Source organism: Onychomys torridus, chromosome 11 (genome assembly GCF_903995425.1).
Source record: "Onychomys torridus chromosome 11, mOncTor1.1, whole genome shotgun sequence".
NCBI lineage: Eukaryota > Metazoa > Chordata > Mammalia > Rodentia > Cricetidae > Onychomys > Onychomys torridus.
The window spans coordinates 76,409,540-76,433,613 of record NC_050453.1 but is presented as its reverse complement, the minus strand read 5'-3'; the positions used below and the strand labels follow the sequence as shown (position 1 = coordinate 76,433,613).

General features: G+C 40.7%; 1 protein-coding gene across 2 annotated transcripts in view; it reads left to right on the top strand.

The window, feature by feature from the left end:
* The window catches only part of Cntnap5 (contactin associated protein family member 5), a 902,127-nt gene that overhangs the window by 719,023 nt on the left and 159,030 nt on the right, over positions 1–24,074 (top strand). For both annotated transcript variants that reach the window (XM_036201821.1, XM_036201822.1), the window contains exon 14: positions 16,010–16,166. In XM_036201821.1, coding sequence (XP_036057714.1) covers positions 16,010–16,166 — 157 coding nt within the window. The remainder of the gene's footprint in view (positions 1–16,009; positions 16,167–24,074) is intronic.

Here is a 24,074-nt window from a genome sequence, read left to right as displayed (position 1 = left end):
ATTTCTGGGGGTTTTTGTTACCCCTTTTTGTTTATTTGTCATGTCCTTTAGAGTTCTGTTGGATCTTTCTATAACTGCTTGGCCTGTAGGATTATGTGGTATACCTGTAATATGCTTTATATTATAATAAGCAAAAAACTGTTTCATTTTAATAGAGACATATGTTGGAGCATTGTCAGTTTTAATTTGCACAGGTATACCCATGATGGCCATAACTTCTAGCAAATGAGTGATTATAGAATCAGCTTTCTCAGAACTCAAAGCAGTTGCCCATTGAAATCCTGAATAAGTATCGATAGTATGGTGTACATATTTCAATTTTCCAAATTCTGCAAAGTGAAACACATCTATCTGCCAGATTTCATTCCTCTGAGTACCCTTTGGGTTACATCCTGCTGGTAATGGTGTCTGATTGTAGAAGGAACAAGTAGGACATTTCTTTACAATTTCCTTGGCTTGTTGCCAGGTTATGGAAAAATCCTTTTTTAAACCTTTACTATTGACATGATGTTCCTTATGAAATTCTGAGGCCTCCAGCACATTTCCTATCAATAATTTATCAATCTCATCATTACCTTGTGCTAGAGGGCCTGTCAGACCAGTATGGGATCGGATGTGAGTTATATATAAAGGATGACTCCTTTCCCTGATTGTATCTTGTAACTGAATAAATAGTGAAGTTAATTCTGAAGCATCAGGGATAAATTCTGCAGTCTCAATATGTAATACCACTCTTTCAGCATACTGAGAGTTAGTAACTATATTGAGAGGTTCTGAAAAATCCATTAATACCAACAGAATAGCATACAATTCCGATTTTTGAACTGAATTATAAGGACTTTGAACCACTTTACTTAAATTTACTGATTTGTAACCTGCCTTTCCTTGTTTGTTGGCATCTGTATAAAATGTCCGAACTCCAGATATGGGTTTTTCATGTACAATTCGAGGCAAGATCCAATCAGCTCTCTTTATAAGATCAATTCTATTGCTTTTAGGATATTTGCTGTTAATTTCTCCCAAAAAATTACTGCAAACTCTTTGCCAAGGTTCACTTTCTGTCCATAATTTTTCAATGTCCTCTTTAGTTAAAGGTACAACAATTTCTGCTGGATCTACTCCTGCTAATTGACGAAGTCTCAATTTTCCTTTCAAAATTAAGTCAGAGATTTTTTCCACATAAGTTTTTAATTTTTTATTTGGTTTATTTGGTAAAAATATCCATTCCAATATAATATCTTCTCTCTGCATTAATATTCCTGTAGGAGAATGCTTAGAAGGTAAAATAACCAAAATGCAATCCAGCTTTGGATCAATACGATCTACATGTCCTTCATGTACTTTTTTTTTCTACCAAGGCCAATTCTTTCTCAGCTTCAGGTGATAATTCTCTTGGACTATTTAAGTCCTTGTCACCTTCTAAGGTTTTGAACAAATTATTCAGTTCATCGTTTTTTACCCCAACAATAGTTCGTAGATGAGAAATGTCCCCAAATAATCTTTGAAAGTCATTAAGAGTCTGTAGGCGATCTCTCCTAATTTGTACCTTTTGAGGTCTAATTTTTTGTAGCTCTATTTTATATCCTAAATAATTAATAGAATCGCCTCTTTGTATCTTTTCAGGAGCAATTTGTAATCCCCAGCTGTAGTTAGAGTTTTCCTGCCTGGCCCAGTCAGGACAAATCTCTCTTACCCGCCAGTCCCACAGTTGCTGAGACCCAACCAAGAAAGCACACAGAAACTTATATTGCTTATAAACTGTATGGCCATGGCAGGCTGCTTGTTATCTACTTCTTTTATCTTAAATTAACCCATTTCTGTTAATCTATACTTTGCCACATGGCGTGTGGCTTACCAGTGTCTTTACATGTTGCTTCTCATGGCAGCGGCTGGCGGTGTCTCTCCAGCCTTCTACTTCCCAGGATTCTCTTCTCTCTTGTCCCGCCTATACTTCCTGCCTGGCCATTGGCCAATCAGAACTTTATTTACACAGAGCGATATCCACAGCACCCAGCAAGGCAATATTTTCTTTACTTCTTCAAACATTCTTTCTAAAGTATCTGCACTTGAGTCAGCTAGTAAAATATCATCCATATAATGATAAATTATAGATTTAGGAAATTTTTTACATATCACTTTCAAGGGCTGTTGTACAAAATATTGGCACAAGGTTGGACTATTCAACATTCCTTGTGGGAGGACTCTCCATTGAAATCTTCTAACCGGTTGAGAATTATTGTAAGTAGGCACCGTGAAAGCAAATCTTTCTCTGTCTTTTTCTTGTAGGGGTATTGAAAAGAAGCAGTCTTTTAAATCGATAACTATGAGAGGCCATCCTTTAGGTAACAGAGTAGGCAAAGGAATTCCAGATTGTAGAGAGCCCATTGGCTGAATTACTTTGTTAATTGCTCTAAGGTCTGTTACCATTCTCCATTTACCAGATTTCTTTTTAATAACAAATACAGGAGAATTCCACGGGCTAGTAGATTCTTCAATATGCTGAGCATTTAACTCTTCTTCTACCAGCTCTTCTAAAGCCTGGAGTTTCTCTGTTGTTAAAGGCCATTGATGAACCCATACAGGCTTGTCTGTTAACCATTGTAAAGGTAGAGCTGTTGGTGCCTTTGGAAGATCATTAGTTTTTCTGCCCTGTTCTTGTATAATATGGATGGCTGGTGACCACTCATTAGAATAATACCTTCTAATATTTCTCTCAGAAACATGTGCTAGTTTATTATTTATTTCTGAGGTTGGAGGGATGTTAATCTGAGTATTCCATTGTTGTAACAGGTCTCGACCCCACAGGTTCATGGCTATGTTAGCCACATATGGTTTTAATCTGCCTCTCTGTCCTTCTGGTCCTATACATTCGAGCCATCTTGCACTCTGTTTAACTTGAGATAATGTTCCAATTCCTAACAGTTGAACATTTACCTCCTGAAGAGGCCAAGATGGATGCCAAAATTCTGGTGCAATTATGGTAACATCAGCACCTGTGTCTACCAGACCAGACAACAAAACACCATTTATTTTTATTGTTAATTTTGGTCTTTGTTCATTTATAGAAGTTTGCCAAAAAATTTTCTTTATGGTCTCTCCTGAATTTTCTGTTCTCTCTGTCTCAGTTGTTCCATTACTCTGAGTAGCCTGGTTTATTCCAATAGGCATTTGGTCATTTAACTGCTCTGAGTAGGGGTCTCCTCTACGACTGCAGGAAAGGTCTAAACTGGATTCACTGTAGGGGCCTGCCTGAGGCCCCTCTGGGAGTTTCCCAAAGACTGAGGCAAAGTATTACCTTGTCTGTCCCTTGTTGATCTACATTCATTGGTCCAATGTCTTCCCTTACCACACCTTCTACATACTCCTGAAGGAAGGGGCATTCTGTTGCCATTGTTCCTTGAAGAAACATTGTTTCTAGAAGTGCCCTGTTTACAGTCCCTTTTCAAATGTCCTTGCTTTCCACATCCAAAACATCTAACATTCCTCAAACCTCTTGAAATTGCTTCTCCTACCCACATATTATCATGATCATGAGCCTCAACATTAACCGTGTCTCTAATCCAATCTTCCAAGGGTGCAGATCTCGCCTTTAACAGCCTGATTATTCTCTTGCATGCTTCATTTGCGTTCTCAAAAGCCAAAGATTCAATTATTATCTGGCTAGCTTCTGAATTTGGGACCATTCTCTTTACTGCTGAAGTCAGTCTTTGTAAGAAATCTGTGAAAGATTCTTTTGGGCCCTGTATAACCTTTGTAAATGACTCAGTTTTCTTCCCTGGTTCCTCAACTCTGTCCCATGCATTCAAGGCTGCCATTCGACATAGAATTAGAGTTTGCATATCATATAAACATTGTTTTTGTACTGCAGCATATTGGCCTTCTCCAACAAGCTGATCCTGGAAGATTTGTATACCTCTATCACTACATTGTTTTGCTATGGTTTTAGCTTCCTGTTTGAACCACATTTGCCACTGGAGCTGCTGTGGGGGTTCCAGAACTGCCTGTGCCAGCTCCCACCAGTCCTGTGGTATAATTCTATTATAAGTTGACCAGGAGTTTAACATTTGTTTTACATATGGAGAATGCATGCCATAAGATACTATTGCTTCCTTAAACCTTCGTAAGTCTAACATTTCAACTGGAGTCCAAATATTTTGTGTAGTCACTTGACCAGGTTGCTGTTGTATGGTTACTGGATAAATTAAGGGTGATTGTGTGAAAACAGGCTTTCTTTCTGTAACCTTATAATCCAATCCTGAAACAACTTCACTGTTAATTTCTTCTGTCTGAATCTGAATATCTCTATAATTCATTTTAACAGGTTTAACAAGTTTTTCTAAAATTTTTATCCTGGCACTTAAATTGACCATCTTTTTAAATAGTAAAATAAGGATAAGAAGATTAATAATGTACATAATTCGATCAACATTAATCTTCTCATATAGTTGTTCCATTACCATACTTCCTAAAATTTCAAACAAAGCCCAATTTTCTTCCAATGTACACATAAAACCCATTTTTTTTTAATGTGGAAAAATTCTCTTTTAAATAGTTTCCTTTAAAATATCTGATATAAATGACTTACCAATTCTGCGCAGAACAGTAGAAATCCGAGAGAATTTCCAAACAGCTACCTAGCATCCGAGGTGGGAATCCAGAGAGAGAGAGAGAGAGAGAGAGAGAGAGAGAGAGAGAGAAAGCGTAGCCACGTTCTGGCTAAAAGCTTGAATCCAACCGCTTCAATGTTCCGATCTGAGCTGAGTCAAGCCTGGGCTCTGGTTTCCTTAATCTCCGACCGACCGTGTGCTGGCGTTTCAGCCAAAAGCAGCCTATCTGCAGTTGCGTGTAGCTCCTGCAATTAGCCGTAGCTCCCGCAGGCCTGAGTTTTTTGTAGCACCGGCTTTTTAAGCAAGTAACTCCAGCTGCGGCTGTAACCGCTGGTAGCTAAGGCAGGTTGGGCCTGAGTCCTAAGCTGAGCTAGGCCTGGGTTAGGCCGGGCTAAGCCTGTGCTAAGGAGCCGGGCCCACTGCCAAGGCAAGCGGTTTTTTAATGAATTCTTGCCACGTTGGGCGCCAATTGTAGATGTATCTGGCTTGTTAAATAAGAAACACAGAACCGATTGCAGAGTTAAAAACCATGAGGTCAGAGCAAGAGCGGAAAACCTTACCCTTCACTGCTTCTGTGGTTCTTCCTCTCCACAAGAGACCTACTTCTGTGCGTCCTGTCTATTTAAAGACTTTCTGTTCTGTTTTCTCATTGGTTGTTAACCCAGCCACATGACCTCCTTTTCACTGCCTGTTTGTACAGACCTCCAGGTCTTCTATGGTTGGTATTGAGATTAAAGGTGTGTCTGCCATGCTGGCTGTGTCCTTGAACACACAGAGATCTGCCTAGCTCTGCCTCCCAAGTGCTGGGATTAAAGGCGTGCCCCACTACTGCTCAGCTTCTGCTCTGGCTTGCTCTGACCTCAAGGCAACTTTATTGACATACAAATAAAATCACATTTCAATACAAATAAAATATCACTATAGGTAGAGTCTGATATTTTGCTTTTATGTATATTATAATACCTGAGAAACCCCACAAAGGTGGCCATGAGGACCTGAACTAGGTTTTTCATTTGATCTTGATTTTCCTCAAGCTGCTGATTTTACCAATGCCTGCATCTTTGTTATTCATGCAAAATGGGGATTAAAGTATTTGCCTTTGAAGTGTTTTGAATTTTGAATGAGGTAAGGGCCAACATTGCAGGAAACTGCCTGCAGCATGTTAAATGCTCAGAATGGGTAAGAGTTTAGCACAAATGCACTCCTGGGCTTTGGCCCTTTTATTTTCAACAAGCCACAGTCTTGGGTGGTACACAGGCATCAGCTATTTCAGTTGTCCAGCTCTTGTCTTATTTGTTACATCTTACTGTATCACTCAGCACAGGTTGACTTACATGGTCATCACTATACCTCACGGCTGACTCTGTGGCTTGGCTCAGTGAAGATTTCTCCCTTTGCACCTCACACTTTGACACAGATTTTGGAGCCTTACTGAATTTTATGTTTGTAAACTAGAACTTCAAAGTGTGTCATATCAGATATGTTGGGGTAAAGGCTAGGAAGATGTGGGATGGCTCAGTGGGTAAAGAGTTTGCCACACAAGTAAAAACCTGAGGTGTGAGCCCTAGAACCCATGTGAAGACACTCACAGGAGCACATGTGCGTAAGCCAACTGCTCTTGTAGCAGACAGGAAGCAGCAATGGGAGAATTTCTAGCCAAGGAATCCTGTTGTCTGAAAGATATAAGGCAAGGATAGATATTCTGACCTCCACATGTACATAATGGCAGGCACACACGCTCACTACATATACACTCACACACACACACACACACACACACACACACGCACATACTCATACACACACAAAGCCACATGCTTATCCACAAAGATTAAATAATAAATACATATATATATATATATATGTATGTATGTATGTATGTATGTATATAACTTGTATGGTAAATGAAAGATTTTATTTCCATGCTAAATTCTCCTGTATTACTATCAGTTTCCAGAAATTTATCAAAATGTCCCCAATGGGCAGTTATCATATATGAATTTCACAGTTTTCAATGTTTTTGGCTCATTGGAAAGTTTATGAGTCTATGAGGAGATGGGTGGGGATCAGGACAGGACCACACCTTCCAGAGGCTTGATGGCCAGGACCTGGAGCCCAGTAACTGCCGTATTTACCACGTGACTTTGAACACAGAATTTCATCTTTTGAGTTCTTCAGCACCATTCTTCAGAAAAGGAAAATTCTCAAAAAAATAGTATTTTTTTCATAAAATTTTACTGCAAATAGAATAATTTTAGTTTAGTCCTCACCTGCCCCTTTCCATCCATGTGCTGTGCTCTAGAGAGCCGTAGCTGGTCCGACTTTAAATGACCCCATCACAGAGCCGGTTATCATTTGTTTGGAGCCGTGTGTCATTAATCTTTTCTGTTTTCCCCTCTCCCTTTTGGGCTCACTTCAGCTGAATAAGCAGGAAAGAGAACAGTGAACAACATTATGGAAATGTGAATTCCTGCTGTGGCTGAGTAGCTCTTAATCACACTATTAAGTGTATTCTCTGATTTAATCATCCTGGCCGACAAGCAGGAAAACCACGATGGACGTTGATGAATGTCTGTCATTATCCACTGATATGGATGAGGTTGTTTTCTCTCTAACTAAATGTTAGTTGTTTTTTTTCCTCTGGCACCCCCCCCACACACACACACACAGACATGGGGCGGGGTTTTCATTTGTGGATTTGTGGTTTGGATATGAAACGTCCCCCTGTGGCTTTATGTGTTTCAGCACTTTCTTCCTGGTTGGGGGTACTTTTTGGGATGTTGTGAGATCTTTATGAGGTGAAGTCTCATAGGAGGGAGTAAGTCATAAAGTGGGTCTTGAGTGTTTGTAGCTCACCCTCAGTTTCCTAGTGTTGGATTGAGTGTGGATGAAAAGTGACCATCCAGCCTTCTGCTCCTATCACCATGTCTTCTCTGTTGTGATGGACTTGGAACTAGGATCTATAATAACCCTTTGTCCCTTAAGTTGTCTTTGTCAGCGATTTCTTTTTAAATCACAACAACAAGAAAGTACCTAAAAACATACATTTAATTTTGCTTCATCCCATGGGTTGACCTCATGGGAAAGAGTGTAATGCTTAATCAGGTTCAAAGTGATTAGTCATGCGAGTAGTTTCCCTAGCATTCTCAGAACAGCTTCTAAGTGAGCACATGAATGGGAGGCATTAGGATGCAGAGATGAAGAGCTGCGGGTGGAGCTCTTTTGACAGAGTCTTTATCTAGCATGCACAGAGCCCTGGGTTCTATCCCCAGCACTTCCTATATTGGGCATAGCATTGAGACATAAGGTTCAGGAATTCCAGGTCATCCTTGGTTACAGAGTAAGTTTGAGGTCAGGCTGTGATATGTAAGACCCTAGCTTAAGAAAAGAAGACTTGGAAATGAGGAAAGACTGGCCATATAAATTGAAGAAACTAACAAACACCATGTTTGAAAGGGCTGATAGGTGTAAATATAAAGGTTGTTGCATGGCAGAAAATAGGACTGGGTTGAAAATCAGATAGAGTTTACTCTTCCTTTTGACTTATTGCGTTTACCAGGATGTAAAGCTGTGACCATGTACCACATCAAAACAACTTAGCCTCAGGGGACATCATGGCAGAGGGATGGGAAGTTTGTGCGAGCCAGAAGGTCAGGAATATGGCTGTGAATCTGTTTCTCCTAGGAATGACAGGAAAGCTACAGCCATGACACATCAACAATGGGGCTGCTCAAACAAGGCCTGAATAATGATAATACCAAAATTCATGCTAATGTGGAAGGGCGAAAGCTGTTGGGGACCCACTACTAGACAAGGAACTACAGGCAACTAATGACTGCTGAGACAGGGAGTTAGTTTGTCCTAGGGATGAGCCCCCTAATTGGCTTTCCAATATCAAGTGGTCAGCCTAGCAATCAAAAGCAAACAAGCAACAATAAGTGGACTCTGCAGGTTGTACTTATATATTTATGGACATATATTTAATAAAAATAATGAGGCTAGGAATGCAAAAGGGAAGATTTGGAGGAATGGGGGGACATGGAGGAGATTGAGAAAAGAAAGGGAAGCCAGGAAATGAGGTAATTATATCTTTATTAAAATTAAAAATAAGAGAAAGAGAAAACCAGTTCTCTGAAGAATATGAGAAAAAACAAAATAAAAAGAATTAAAGCAATAATAACGGTGGCAGCGACACAGCACAGCTGGTCTGAACTCCAGAGCTCTTTAGCTCCTCCCTCCTGTGAGCTACCTGCGCTGTTCCTGGAAGCTGACACAGCTAAACTGTTTGGGCTCTTGTGCAGACATCACTGAGAGGCTGTGTGTTTACAGCCTTTTAAACTTGAACAGCTCAAAATTCAAGAGAATCTTCAATTTGAATTCTATTCATTAAACCCTACTTGTGTGAAGAGACTGGTCCATGACTTCATGTGGATTTCTTGTATCAGGAAAACCGTAACTGATCCAAGACTGCAAAATAAGCCCATAGCTAATTATTCTATTCAATGGATTGTTTTCAGGAGGGAGAGGTGGCACCATGGGTTAAGTGTTTGTTTTGCAATTATGAGGACCTGAGGTCAATATCCAGAACTCACATTAATAACAAAGAAAAATAAAAAGCCAGATGTGGTGGTGTAAATGCTGGGTATGACCATGGATATCTGCAGTCCCAGTGCTGGGTAAATAGAGACAAGAGGATCCATGGAGCCTCCTGGTCAACTAGTCTCACTTAATTGATATGTTTCAGATTCAAGGAGATATCCTATCTCAAAAACTAAAGTTAAGTACAGTTGAGGATGACTCTGGACACTCATCTCTGGTTTCCACCTGCCCACACATGAATGTACATACAAGTACACATATGTTTTCTTCTCTCCTTAAGTCATTCCTCTGTAAATGGCACATTCACACTCATTGAGGGAACCTTAGGAGCAGCATGGTGCATTTTACTCATTACCAAAGCTTCTGAACTCTGTCTTCTGCAGTGTTTGGAGTGCAGATACAATATTCATGAAGAAGTGGCTATGGGTTAATATTCCTCTTCTCTCATCTTCCTTTCCTCCTTCTCTTCTTTTTCTTGTCTCTCCTCTTTCTTTGCCCTCTTTTCCTGTCTTCCTCCTACTTCTTCCCTGACATACACACACACACACACACACACACACACACACACACACACACACACACATACACAGAGAGAGAGAGAGAGAGACAGAGACAGAGACAGAGAGACAGAGACAGAGAGAGAGACAGAGAGACAGAGAGAAATGGAGAGACAGAGAGACAGAGAGAGAGAGCTGGATCTCAAGGACCCTATTTCTTTGGGGTGCATGTGTGAAGGTCAGAGAACAATACTGGGTGTTATTCCTAAGTACCTGCCACCATGATTTCTCTCTCACTGGATTAGAGCTCTAAGTAGTCTAGGCTAGTTGGCCATGGAGCCTGGATGTCCATCTGTCTCCATCTCCCCAACACTAGGGTGACAAGGGAAAACCAGTATGTCTGGATTTTTCCTCACTTTTGTCATGTAAATTCTGAGGGTACAGCTTAGGTCCTTAGCTCACAAGGCCAGCATTTGTCCCTCTAAGGTGTCTCCCCAGCTTTAATTTATGCTTTTATGTATTTTTCCTGTTAGCAATGTAAACTCAGAGAAATGTTTTGTTGATTTCTGTGCTTTGGTTTTGTTCTGTGATTTATCCCTGATGATACAGCTCCTAAAATAATGTCCAAAATAGATCAAAACTTCAGTAAATATTTGTCCAATAACTCAATATTTTAAATATAAATAAATAAATAAAATATAAATATAAAATTTCATTCCTTCACTGATGGAGCAGTTCTCTGTCAATAGAAAAGAAAAGACATGTTTCCAAAACCCCAAATTTGCAATTAAAGTGTAGATTATTTTCTTGACTCTACAATTGAGCTGTGAATTAAGGCAAACCACATATTGGTTGTGGTTCTGAGTTTCCTCGTCTTCTCTTCTCTCTGTTACTCTACAATGATGAAGAAATAAAGATCGGTTATCTGGAACAAAAAACAAAAAACAAAAACATTGACCTCCACCTTTCATACACACATATTTAAATATAAGTAAATTTAAAAAGGCAATTCATCTGAAGTTTACTTGAAACTAGGGAGATATTTTTGTCTTTTAGGGAAAGCCTTTAGATAAGAGTACTAGTTAGCTGGTTCTTGGGGGAGATGGATTTCCAATTTTCTAAGAAAGCACCATATTGAATTCCAAAGTGGCTGTACAAGCTTGCATTCCCACCAGCAGTGGAGGAGAGTTTCCCTTGCTACACATCCTCTCCAGCATAAGCTGTCTTCAGTGTTTTTGATCTTAGGTGTTCTGACAGGTATAAGGTGGTATCTCAGAGTTGTTTTGATTTGCATTTCCCAGATAATTAGGGATGTTGAGCAATTCCTTAAAAATGTCTTTCAGCCATTTGAGCTTCCTCTGTTGAGAATTATCTGCTTAGTTCTATAGCCCATTTCTTAATTGGACTGTTGGGCATTTTGATGTTTAATTTCTGTAGTTCTTTATATATTCTGGATATCCACCTTCTGTCAGATGTGGGGTTGGTGAAGACCTTTTCCCGTTCTGTAGGCTGTCACTTTGTCTTTTTGACCATATCCTTTGCTCTACAAAACCTTCTCAGTTTCAAGGGGTCCCATTGCTTGTTTCTCTTAGTGTCTGTGCTACTGGTATTATATTTAGGAAGTGATCTCCTATGCCACTATTGGGCATATACCCAAGGAATGCTCAATCATACTACAAGGAAATTTGCTCAGCTATGTTCATAGCAGCATTGTTTATAATAGCCAGATCCTGGAAACAACCTAGATGCCCTTCAATTGAAGAATGGGTAAAGAAAACGTGGTACATATACACAATGGAGTACTACTCAGCAGAGAAAAACAATGACATCATGAGGTTTGCAGGCAAATGGATGGATCTAGAAAAAAATCATCCTGAGTGAGGTAACCCAGCCTCAGAAAGACAAACATGATATGTACTTACTCATAGGAGGATACTAGATGTAAAACAAAGATGACTAGACTGCTACTTACAACTCCAGAGAGGCTACCTAGAGAACAGGACCCTAAGAAAGACACAGGGATCTCCCAATGACAGAGAAATGGATGAGATCTACATGAACAACCTGGATGTGAGTGGGAGTAATGATGGGCAAGGTTTGAGGGAAAGAAAGCTTAGGGGAGTGGGAGAACCCAGCTGGATCAAGAACAGAGAGGGAGAACAAGGAATAACAGACCATGATAAATGATGACCACATGAGAATAGGAAGAAGCAAAGTGCTAGAGAGGTCCCCAGAAATCCACAAAGATACCTCCACTGTAGACTACTGGCAATGGTTGAGAGAAAGCCTGAACTGGCCTAGTCTGGTGATCAGATGGCCAAACACCCTTAACTGTCATCCTAGAACTCTCATCTATTAACTGATGGAAGTGGATGCAGAGATCCTTGGCCAGCCCCAGATGGAGTTCTAGGAGTCCAATTGGTGTGAAAGAGGAGGGATTGTATGAGTGAGAATTGTTGAGACCAAGATTGGAAAAGCACAGGGACAAATAGCCAAACTAATGGAAACACATGAACTATGATCCAAAAGCTGTGGAGCCTCCAACTGTATCAGGCATTCTGGATAATTGAGACAGTTGAATAGCTTGAACTGTTAGGGAGGCACCCAGGCAGTGGGACTTGGACCTGTCCTTAGTGCCTGAGCTGGCTATTTGGAATCTTGGGCTTACACAGGGACACTTTGCTCAGCCTGGAAGGAGGGGACTGGACCTGCCTGTACTGAATCTTCCAGGTTGAGCTGAATCCCTAGGGGAGTCTTGGCCCTGGACGAGATGGGAATGGAGGGGAGAGGCTGGGGAAAAGGCAGGGGCAGGAGTGGGGAGGACAGTGGATCCCATGGCTGATATGTAAAATTAAATTCAATTATTAAAAAAAAAGTTAAACATGAGTGAAAAAAAAAAAGAAAAGGAAAAAAAGTGTGCTAGTTAGCAATCATCCACATGAGGAATTCTAAGCAGGAAGATAGTACTTACTATAGGGCATGTAGAATTTAAGCCAGATATGGCAGTGGGATGAAGGTGGACATTTTCAGCTGTTCTCAGTAAAGCCACACCTCAAAATACTATGCTTTCTTAAAGACTGTTCCCCCATTTTTCTCTTGGCTATAGCATTGTCTTCTTTATATCCGTTTGCTTCCAAGACTTCCAGGAGAAGTCAGATTTGTAGACAATTCCAAGGAAGTGTATATGTATATGTATATATCTGTATATGTGGATAGTGACTATATGAAAATAAGAATTTCTCTGTACAACAACATCTTGCTTGTGTAAAAGTCCTTTATAATAGCATGCATAAACTGAAATTTGCAACTGCTTTAGAATTGCTGTTTAATTCACTTTGATGAAGAGCCTTTTATAGCCCAGGCTGTCATCTGACTTACATAGCTAAAGACAGTGTTGAACTTTTGATCCTCTGTTCTCCACGACCCTAGTGCTGGGATTACAGGCCTTCACCACTATACCTAGTTTATGTGTATGGTGCTGGGAATCCAACCCACAGCTTCTTGCATTCTTTTTTGTTTTAATAATCTTTAAAAAATTATTTTATATACCAACCACAGTTTCCCCTCTCTCCTCTTATCCTGTTCCCTCTCTCCACCTCTTTTCTACCCCACCTCCACCCCCATTTACTTCTCAGAAAGGATAAGTCCTCCCATGGGAGTCAATAAAGAATGGCATACCAAGTTAAGGGAGAACCAAGCTCCTTCCCCTTGCTTCAAGACTGAGCGAGGCATCCCACCATAGGGAATAACTTCTGAAAGGCAATTTGTGCTCCAGGGACAGATCTTGGTCCCAGTGCTAGGGACCCCACAAACAGACCAAGCTACACAACTATCACCTACATGCAGAGGGCTTAGGTCAGTCCCATGCAGGCTCCTTAGCTGTTGTTCTAGAGTCTATGAGCTTCCAGGACCTTGGTCATCTGTCTTTGTGAGTTTCCCCATCATGATCTTGACCCTGCCCCTTGCTCATATAATCCCCTCCTCCCTCTCTTCATCTTGACTCCTGGAGCTTGGACCAGTGCTTGGCTGTGGATTTCTGCATCTGCTTCCATCAGTTACTGGATGAAGGTTCTATGACGACAATTATGCTAATAACCAACCTGATTAAAGGAGAAAGCCAGTTCAGGCACCCTCTTCACTATTAGGAGTCTTAGCTGGAGTCAACCTTGTTGATTTCTGGTGTTTTCCTGGTCCCAGGTTTCTCCCTTTCCCCCATAATGACCCCTCTATCAAGAGATCTCTTTCATTGCTCTCCTTTCTGTCCCTCCCCCAGCTTGGCCATCCAGATTCCTCCTGTTCCCATCTCCCTTCTTCTCCCCTCTATCTCTCCGTCTCTGGCCCCCAGTTTACCCAGGACATTTCATCTATTTTCCCTTGCCAGGCTGATCCATGCATCTCTCTTGGGATCCTCTTTGTTACCTAGCTTCTCTGGGGCTGTGGATTGCAGACTGGTTATCACTTTTATCCACTTATGAGTGAGTACATACCATGTTTGTCTTTCTGGGTCTGGGTTACCTTACTCAGGATGGCTTCTTGCATTCTAGGAAAGCAGAGCACTCTGCCCATTGAACACCATCCCCAGCCTCAGGAGTAAAATCTTACAACTTGGAAATGAGTGAAAGAGCCTGTAATTGTTGTTTTAACTTTTAAGTATCCGGCATTTGCCAAGCAAAAGGAATACAGCTAAGGGAAGTTTGGTTTGGTGCCTTCAGCTGATGCTGTCTAGGGCCTCCATATCTGTGCCTGCACTTGTTTGTGATGCTCTATCATTTTCTGAATGGCATCTGCAAGCTACTGTGGTATTCACATCCATTAAAGACAACAGCATGATAATAATGAATTCAGCACCCTGAGCTAGGGTTTTCTTAATTTTTTTGTTTGTTTTTTGGTGCTTTTGTTTTGTTTTCACTTCAGTGAGTCATAATTCACTGAAGATCTCCAGGGTGTGATCTTCACAGACTCTTTTCCCTTAAGTCTACAAACTTGAAAGTTTATGACTTCTCTTAGTCAGAGCATGAGGTTATTTTGCTTCTGTTATTGTTGAAACAAATCAATGGGTCAGGATCCCTCTCATATGAGCTTATGTTCTGTTTCACATTAATTCCCATCCTTTATGATATCTACCAAAAAGAGCACATAACTGGCTGATCTTGGTTCTTACTGTGGTATGCTGTCTTGGACAGTTTCAAAGGGAAATCATTTTATCCACACATATATGAAGGTGTGTGTGTGTGTGTGTGTGTGTGTGTGTGTGTGTGTAGCATGAATCTTAACAGGTCTTATTAATAAAATCTAACCTGAGGCTAGTTATTGGGATGGAAAATCAGAGAAGCAGAACAAGCCACAGCTATCTCACCTTGCCAGTTCCTTAGCTAATCCTGTTTCCTCAGACTGGAAGCCTCTGAGTCCTCATCCAGAATGGCTCTCAGCTGAACTGCTGCTCAAAAGCTTAAAAGCTTAACCAGCCAAATTCTTCTAGTTTCTGGCCCTCACACCTTATATACCTTTTTGCTTTCTACCATCACTACCTGGGATTAAAGGCGTGAATCACCATGCTTGGCTGTATCCTTGAACAGATGGATTTCTGCCTCTGGAATGCTAGGATTAAAGGCATGTGCTACCACTGCCTATTCTCTATGTTTAATATTGTGGCTCTTCTGTTTCTGACCCCAGATAAGTTTATTAGGGTGCACAATATTTGGGGGACCATAATACTCCTACATGTGTGTGTGTGTGTGTGTGTGTGTGTGTGTGTGTGTGTGTGTGTGTGTTTTACTTAAAAGCTTATTCAAAATTTAGAAAGAAGACCAAAAGAGAATACTGTTGGGTGATCAAGGTGATGCTGAAGAACAGAAGCAGGGAAATGTTTAAGCTGATCCAACTAATTCAGTTGTAATATTGTCTAGTTTGTTATCAATGTGAGTTTATTCCCTTGACTCTTAATGCTATCATTCATCCATGTTTAACTATGTTCTTTTAATAAAACTACCTTTATACAATCATAACTGTATGTTTGCATAAGTGTGTGTGCACATATATATATACAGAGAGAGAGAGAGAGAGAGAGAGAGAGAGAGAGAGAGAGAGAGAGAAAATGGAAGCCATAAAGTAAGAATCAGTGGGTAGGGGAGACCATACATGTACAAACACACACACACACACACACACACACACACACACACACACACACAACACACACACACACACACACACACACACACACACACACACACACACACACCACTGTGAGCTCCTCTGTACTCTTTCAGCTCATATTCCTGACTTATGAAACATCTTGTCTTTCAGATGGAGCCCCATTCACCTGGTGGATTGGGAGATCCAACGAAAGGCACCCTTACTGGGGAGGTTCTGTTCCTGGGGTCCAGCAGTGTGGATGTGGCCTAGAGGAGAGCTGCCTGGACGTTCGCCACTTTTGCAATTGTGACGCAGACACAGATGAATGGTAAGGAAAGTTCAGGTTCCCTACAGCAGTGGGAGATGTCTGATAAGAGAAAATGATGCAGATAACAAATGCAATGGGGATTAAGACTATATTAAAGAAAAAGGAAAAAGAAAAAGGCCTGGGAGCCTTAGAGATGGCTCAGCAATTAAGAACAATGGCTGCTCCTCCAAAGGACTTGGATTTGTTTCCCAGTACTTATATGTTGGCTGACAATTGTCCTTAATTCCAAATGATTTGTTACTCTCTTCTGGCCTCTGTGAGCTCTGCACACACAGTACACTTGCATAAGAACAAGACATTCATACACAAAAAAAATAAAAATAAAAACGTAAAAGCTTGCCCTTGTATGTTCAGGATTAACACTAAGGTTTGTGCCAACATCTTGTATTCAGAACTTTCCACTCAAAGCAAGGAATGCAATGTAATATGTAATTTGCTATTTAGTTTTTCTTTTTCTCTTTACCCTCCATATGTGTGTGTGTGTGTGTGTGTGTGTGTGTGTGTGTGTGTGTGTGTATCTATTTATATATTCCTGCCTGTGTGTGGAAGACAGAAAACAACTTCCACTGTTACCACCCACCTTGAGTTTTTGAAAGGATCTCTCACTGGCCCAGAACTAGCCAAGTAGTCTTGGTTGGCTGAGAATGCCTGCCTCTGCCTCATACTTCAGGATTACAAGCTCTGATCACCCTACCAGGCCTTTCAATGTGGGTTCTGGGGATCAATTCAGGTCCTCCCGTTTTAAGGCCAGCACTTACCACCAAACCATTTCCCCAGATCTTGAGTTAGCTTTTGAAATACACACATTAGAGAAGGGCTTGGAGAGAAGGATGTTTAATTATATCAATGGTTTCTTTTTCTTTCAATGATGTTTTAGTGCATTTTCCACCATTGTTAAAGTGACTTTCAATATCAAATTAAAGTTTTTATTTTACTTATAGAGTTTGACTTAGTGGTCATATGATTCTCACAATAATCATGATATTCCATAAGAATGTGTGTCTTGAGGTAGAAAATGTCAGTTACAGAAGAGTTAAATGACTATCTAATGTTATACACCCCTGTCGAATACAAAGACAAGTCCATTGAACACTGCATGTCTAGTGCTCTCCTACACCAGCTCAGTCATGTGAGGTGATGTCCAAATTCTCAAGTTTATTAGGTCTACATCATCTCCAACCTCCAGCAAGCTGTTCAGTTTTCACTTTACAGTTATGAAAATGTGCATACAGCATGTCCACCTACCTTTTGAGTCTGGGCTGAATTACAGGCATACTTGATTTTTAAATTTTGTAGTGTTTCTTTCTCTCCCCATCAAATGCTTCTCAATTATCACTGAAGAGTCCTGTGACAGTTCTCTCAGACCAATTAAAATTCCCTTTGCATAATGTACTATCTTTCACTGTTGAAACTGTTACTGGTAAGGTCCAGTCCAGTGAAATTTGAGGTCTAATCAAAACCTTGTTTTAGACCAGTAAGCTATGCTTGGAGATCTGGTTCACTCACCAAAAAGAGGTGAATTCCTTTAGGTTCCTCCACCACTGTAAACTCTTCCTACGGAAAAAGTCAAATGAAGTTGGCTGAAGGTCAGATGTCAACCTCTTTCTCCTTTGGTCCACCTTTTTACTTTGTAGTGAATTTTATTACAGTATTACAGAGACCTACACATAAATTTTCTTTGTGTCCTGGATAGAGAACAAATCTCTATGAACCACCAGCCTTCTATCTATCTGGTCCTGATGCAGTAGACATTTTATGAAAGTTTCAGGGAAACAAATTCAGAACATCTTTGGAGAGGGATATATTAATTGCTTTTCTTTATAAATAAAAAAGAAATTTCAGGAAGAAGGTTCTATTTTGGCTCATAGTCTAAGGATGTAATCAGTCACAACAGGGAAGTCATTGTGGCCTAAGCTTGAGTCAGCTGGTGACACTGTGTTCACAGTCAGGAAGCAGAGAATGAGGAATACTGAGGCTCAGCTCACTATCTCCTTTTTACTTAGTCTGGGACTTTAGTCTAGAAAGTGGTGTTGCACACATTTAGAATAGGCCTTCCCACTTCAAGGAACCCAGTCCAGACACTCCCTTACAGACATGCCCAGGAGTTTGTTTCATGGGACTCTAGATCCTATTAACAATCAAGAGGAGCAATCAGATTAAGCATCATCTTCAGGTTTAGGAGAGTTGTGTGAAGTTTTTCTTTCCTTTTTCTTTTGGTAGTTGTGTTACAAAACTAACAAAATTAAAAAGAAGCCAACTAAAATCCTCTAATCCCAGGCACTCAGATTCACTCATGAGTTTGACTCCTAAGTCCCTTCCCTGTGTCTGGTGTTAGACAGTATTTGCAGATTTATAGGCTCAGAATAAAATGCCTCCACTTCATACTGTACGATTAGAGAAGCTGACACAGGGAGAAGATGCAAGGTGAGAACAGCCATTGGAAATCGAGTGTTTCTTCCTTTGTGTGTTTTTCACAAGGCATACTGCTACTGTGTGTCCCTTCTCGGAGCACAATTGTCAGCACTTAGGTGACTGCACCTCAACCGATGTCGCACGTCAGCAGTGCACTGGGATACCCGCTGCACCTCACTCACTGAAGATGGAGCACTCCTGCACTTTCTCTCTAGAACATTCCACTAATCATGCCCTCTGCTCCCATCCCAGCCTCCCTCTCTGCTGACCTGATTATTAGTTCACTGACCTGTGAATCATTTACGAGCTGATTTACCTTCATCTCCTATGCTGCCCTACAGGGACTTACCAAAACGCCTTTTCCCCACTCCTCTTGTGCCAGCACCCTTGTGTGTGTGTGTGTGTGTGTGTGTGTGTGTGTGTGTGTGTGTGTGTGCAGATGCACATGCACATGTATGCATGAGTATGTTGAGGACTGAAGTCAATATTCAGTGCTGCTATCCACCTTAGTTTGACCTGAAGCTTCTTTATCTAGCTAGGCCAGCTGGCCAGTGACCCATAGGGTCCGCCTATCTTTGCTTCGACAGAGGATTATAACCATGTACTGCCATCCTAAGTTTAATTTTACCTGTGTTCTGGATATCAAACTCAGGTTTTCATGCTTGTACAGCACTCAGTTGACTAATTGAGTCATTTTCTCAGCACTTGTGAGACCTTTTAGCACCATATAGATTAATACATATATCATAACTCCTTCTATTTCTTTATGGAATAAGCAACTTCTCTTAGGGTTATCAGAGTTTTTAGATACAGTTCTTGTTCAAAAACTGTCTTAGTTTTTGTCACTAGTTGTCATGCATCTAATGCTGTGATGAAATACCCAAAGCAGGTTAGAGAAGGAGGAGTTTATTCAGACTTAAAGTTCTAGAGGGATACGTGTGCATCATCATCATGGTAGAATAGTGTGACCCCAGGCAGGCTTCATGACTGAAGCACAGAGATGAAAGCTCACAACTTAAACTGGAAGCAGGAATCCAAGTGAGCAAAGTAGAAATGGTGGGAAATTTTGAAACCTAAACTATCGCCACCAGTGACACACTACCTCCTATAAGTCTACTGTAGTTAGAGTTTTCCTGCCTGGCCCAGTCAGGACAAATCTCTCTTACCCACCAGTCCCACAGTCGCTCAGACCCAACCAAGAAAGCACACAGAAACTTACATTGTTTACAAACTGTATGGCTGTGGCAGGCTTCTTGTTATCTACCTTTCCAATCTTAAATTAACCCATTTCTGTTAGTCTATACTTTGCCACATGGCTTGTGGCTTACCAGTGTCTTTACACATTGCTTTTCATGGCGGCAGCTGGTGGTGTCTCTCTCCAGTCTTCTACTTCCCAGAATTCTCTTCTTTCTTGTCCCACCTATACTTCCTGCCTGGCCACTGGCCAATCAGAACTTTATTTACACAGAGCAATATCCACAGCACTTCCCCTTTTCTTTTTTTTTTTTTAAGGAAGGTTTTAACTTTTACATAGTACAATTACATATAACAAAACAATTATCAAGCAAGAATTACAGTTACAATATTAAAGAAGATATCCTATCTATCTTATATTTGTGAGTCTAAGGTTTTATATCTAACTTATCTTGTATCATAACTGAGGAAATTATAACTATCTAGTCTTCAACCACATCAAAGACCTCAGAAGGATATAATATTACCTGAGAACCGGGAGAAGGATGTAAGCATTTTTCAGGAGTCTTGCAAGAGTAGACAGAGACAGCTGGCATCCTGGACAGTCACCTAATGGTCCTTTGTAAAGTTGGGGCATTTGTCTTCAGCCCACAGGGCTAGAGTCTCTTGGTCACTTCTCTCAGTGTCCTGTAGAATGTCTGGCAGTTTCCTCTGCGAAGCAGGAACCTGAAGGACCATTTTGTCAAGCAAAGTTTAGTGGTCACCTTTCTCTGGGTCCTGCATGTCCAGTTGATCGAGCAGTCCAGGCAAGAACAGTTTCTTGTCCAAATGGCTATTTTTGCCAAGGTGAAGATAAGATATGTCTTCATTAAGATAAGATGTGTCTTCAATGCCCATCCTCCTCTCTGAAGTAAATTGGTGCTGCCAGGAGCAGACATGTCTCACTGTCCAGAAAGTCTAAATTTTAAAAATATTTTAAATGCCATATTCTGCAGGTCTTTGAAGGATTTGAAGATTACCTATCTATCTGAAATATCTCTGTGTATACCTAGAAGACTTAACTAACATGGCTATGAGTATGATTATCATAGATGACCAGTTATTAATCTATTTTTAATTATCCATTACAATTTTAAATGAGCTATACAAACACAATACCTTAAACACGAGTAGAAATATATATATAGTATAACAAAATTAACTTTATGTTTGTATCAATAGACTAAAATCTATACCAATGTAAAACATTTTAAACAAGTTGTTGCTCTTTAGAAGTAAGTTCCTTCCTTAATCTACCCTTTCATCCTATTATATCTATATCATATCCCCTTTTCTTCTTTAGAAAGAAATCGCATTTATAATCAACCTGCTTTAAAGAAAAATATTGGTTTTTCTCTGTCCCACACCAGAGGGCTCTTCTGATTTGGGACAAGAATCTCTTAACCTTTTCTTTTAGCAATATGTCTGGGTTTAGAGAAGGAGTGAGCCAATTCCATCTCCAAAGCCAGCTTGATAATTTTGGGAATGTGGGTGTAGTTTCTCTTACTACTTCCTGCTGGAGGGGGGCGCTGCATCTTATGGGGACACAAAGAAAATTTTAGGATTATGGAGTAGTCCATGAGGGTGAACCTCTGAGCCAGTTGCCTTGAAAACCATTCTGGATGTCGGATCATCTGGGCCACTGTGTCATCGGAGACCTTTCAGGTGGTCTTGGCTGATCAAACCTGATGTATCTTAATCTGGAACAAATCCATAGCCTCTGGCTTTCTGTGGAAACAAAAGCAGAGACTCCTTTCCAAAGCAACATATCCTTATATCCAAATTTTGAAGTCAAGGTACCTTTAAAATTTACATATTTGTTTAACTCAACAGCTTTTATGATAAAATCTTTTTCTGCAGTTAAAAATCCCAAAGACAAGACAAACCAGATTCTCTGTGTAATATCCATCTTTGTAAGACTGAAACACTGCTGTGGCTGCTGGCTCTGCCCACCTCAGCTTCCCAACATGGTGGCGGTACAGTTTACCGCCAGCTCTGGGTCTGGGGCCATGTGTACCATCAACTATCAGAAGCAGTTCTATCAAAGCAGTTCATAGCCCAGAAACTTTTTTTCTTTTTTTATACTAGCAAAGGCTAAATCTACCACGCAGCAGAGTAAAGTGCCACTTGTAGACTCCTCATTCCCGCTGCACTGCAGGTCAGACCACATGCCAGGAACCCGCCATAGTAGCTCAAACCAGCAGGCTGCCGCTAACTTGAGAGAGACAACTAGGAAGCTGTTTTTAGCTCTGTTTTAGAATCTTTTTTCTCAGGTTTTAGGTGGAAATTCTTGCCAACACGTTGGGCGCCATTTGTAGATGTAACCAGCTTGTTAAATAAGAAACACAGAACCGATTACAGAGTTAAAAACCACGAGGTCAGAGCAAAAGTGGAAAACCTTACCCTTCACTGCTTCTTCTGAGCAACTGTGGGACTGGCGGGTAAGAGAGATTTGTCCTCACTGGGCCAGGCAGGAAAACTCTAACTACAGTCTACATCTCCTAAACCTACTCAAAGAGCACAAGCAACTGGGAACCAAGCAGTCAAATATCTGAGCCTATGGAGACATTCCCATTCACACCACCACACCCAACCTACTAAAAGTCAAAGGAAAGGAACAGAAATTTCCTGTTAGGATGCTTTCTTTACCATGAGAATGTTAAAATTCTGTTCTCACTCCAGCTACATGACTACACATACACAGTTCAGGAGTTAAGCAAAAGGTCTTGCATCTTACATCATCAGTGTGCTCTGGTGACTATGTGTGTGTGTGGTGTAGTCATGCAATCAGCGCCTGGTTGGTGTAGCTCCATACCGAGAGCCCTTAAAGGCTGAACACAGACCCCACCTCCCTCTCGTCTCTACTCTCTCTCCTTCCTCCTCCCACACCATCTTTCTCTCTGCTCTCCACACATGTTCTTTCCTAGGCCTAGTCCTTCCCACCCCCCTTTCCTCCTGTTAAAGCTCTGAGTACTAATACTGGGTTCTGTTTGACCATGACCTTTCCACCGGTAACCAGCACCACCACCATCACTGTTTATCATTCATTTCAGAGAATCCATGCTGAACAACCAATTACAAAGTCTAAGGGAGAAGAGGTCTAGAAATTCCCATCCTTTCAATGAAGAAGAGGCTAAAATCTCAAGTAAAGTCTTCCAAGTTTCACTGGTGACTTGAGAACAATTTGTATTTTTTGGTGAACATTTTGGAGGACACGTTATTACAAAGTTTTATTGAGTTAACTTTCCTAGGGTGGTGAGCATAAATATCTCTTCTTCTGAGCTAGGATTCTAGTGACAGATACAAGTTCCAGTTCCATCCAAGTTTTACTAAGTGAATCAATGAGTTTACTAAACTTACTTATACAGCACTGTGATGGATTACTTATTGAAATATGACTGGCATCCAAACAACTGTGACACCTCCAAGACCCACCCAATCATGAATGATAACCTCATGGAAACTGCATCCTGGAGGCTCCCCTTCAACTGGCCTTCCACATCCTATATATTCCAGTATCTTCCAAGATAACTTTCAGATGGGGTAGACAGGAAGGAGTAATATCTGGAATCCCAGGTGAGAGTACTTGACCCACCCATCTCTCTTTCTACTAGAGAGTGTCTATAACTCCTTAATAGACTTGCTTACCTCTGTACTGTCCTGCTCAATGAGTTTCCATGGCTATGGAGCTAAGATAATATTCATTCCAAAGATCATATTATTATTCTTTGAATATCACAGTGTTTGTTTTACTTCATGTGGTGTTGTTAATTTTAAGTGAATTGACTGAATACCACACTGTGCCAGTCAGCCAAAAAAACAGCAGAGAAAAGTCAGGTCATATATTCTCTGTCTCTGAAGCATCCATAGAACAGTATGGAAAGTGCTCCTTAGTCACAAGTGTGTCAATATGATACATTTGATAGCAGGGTTAAGAACTTTTGGTGTAGAAACAGGGTCAAGAATTCTGGGGAGCTGGATTTCAAAGAAAATAAGTAGCGGAACAACTACACTCAAGTTATATGAAAAGGAGAGAACCTTCGTGCACACAGACTGAGAAATACAAAAGCATATTAAAATCACTGCATAAACACGTTGGTGGTGGTGTTATAGGAAGTGAAGGAATGGAACAATGAAGTATCAGATGATGCAGTGTGTGTGTGTGTGTGTGTGTGTGTGTGTGTGTGTGTGTGTGTGTGTGTGTGAAGACTAGAGGTCAATTTCAAGTCCTATTTTTCAGGAGCAATCTTTATCTTGAGACTT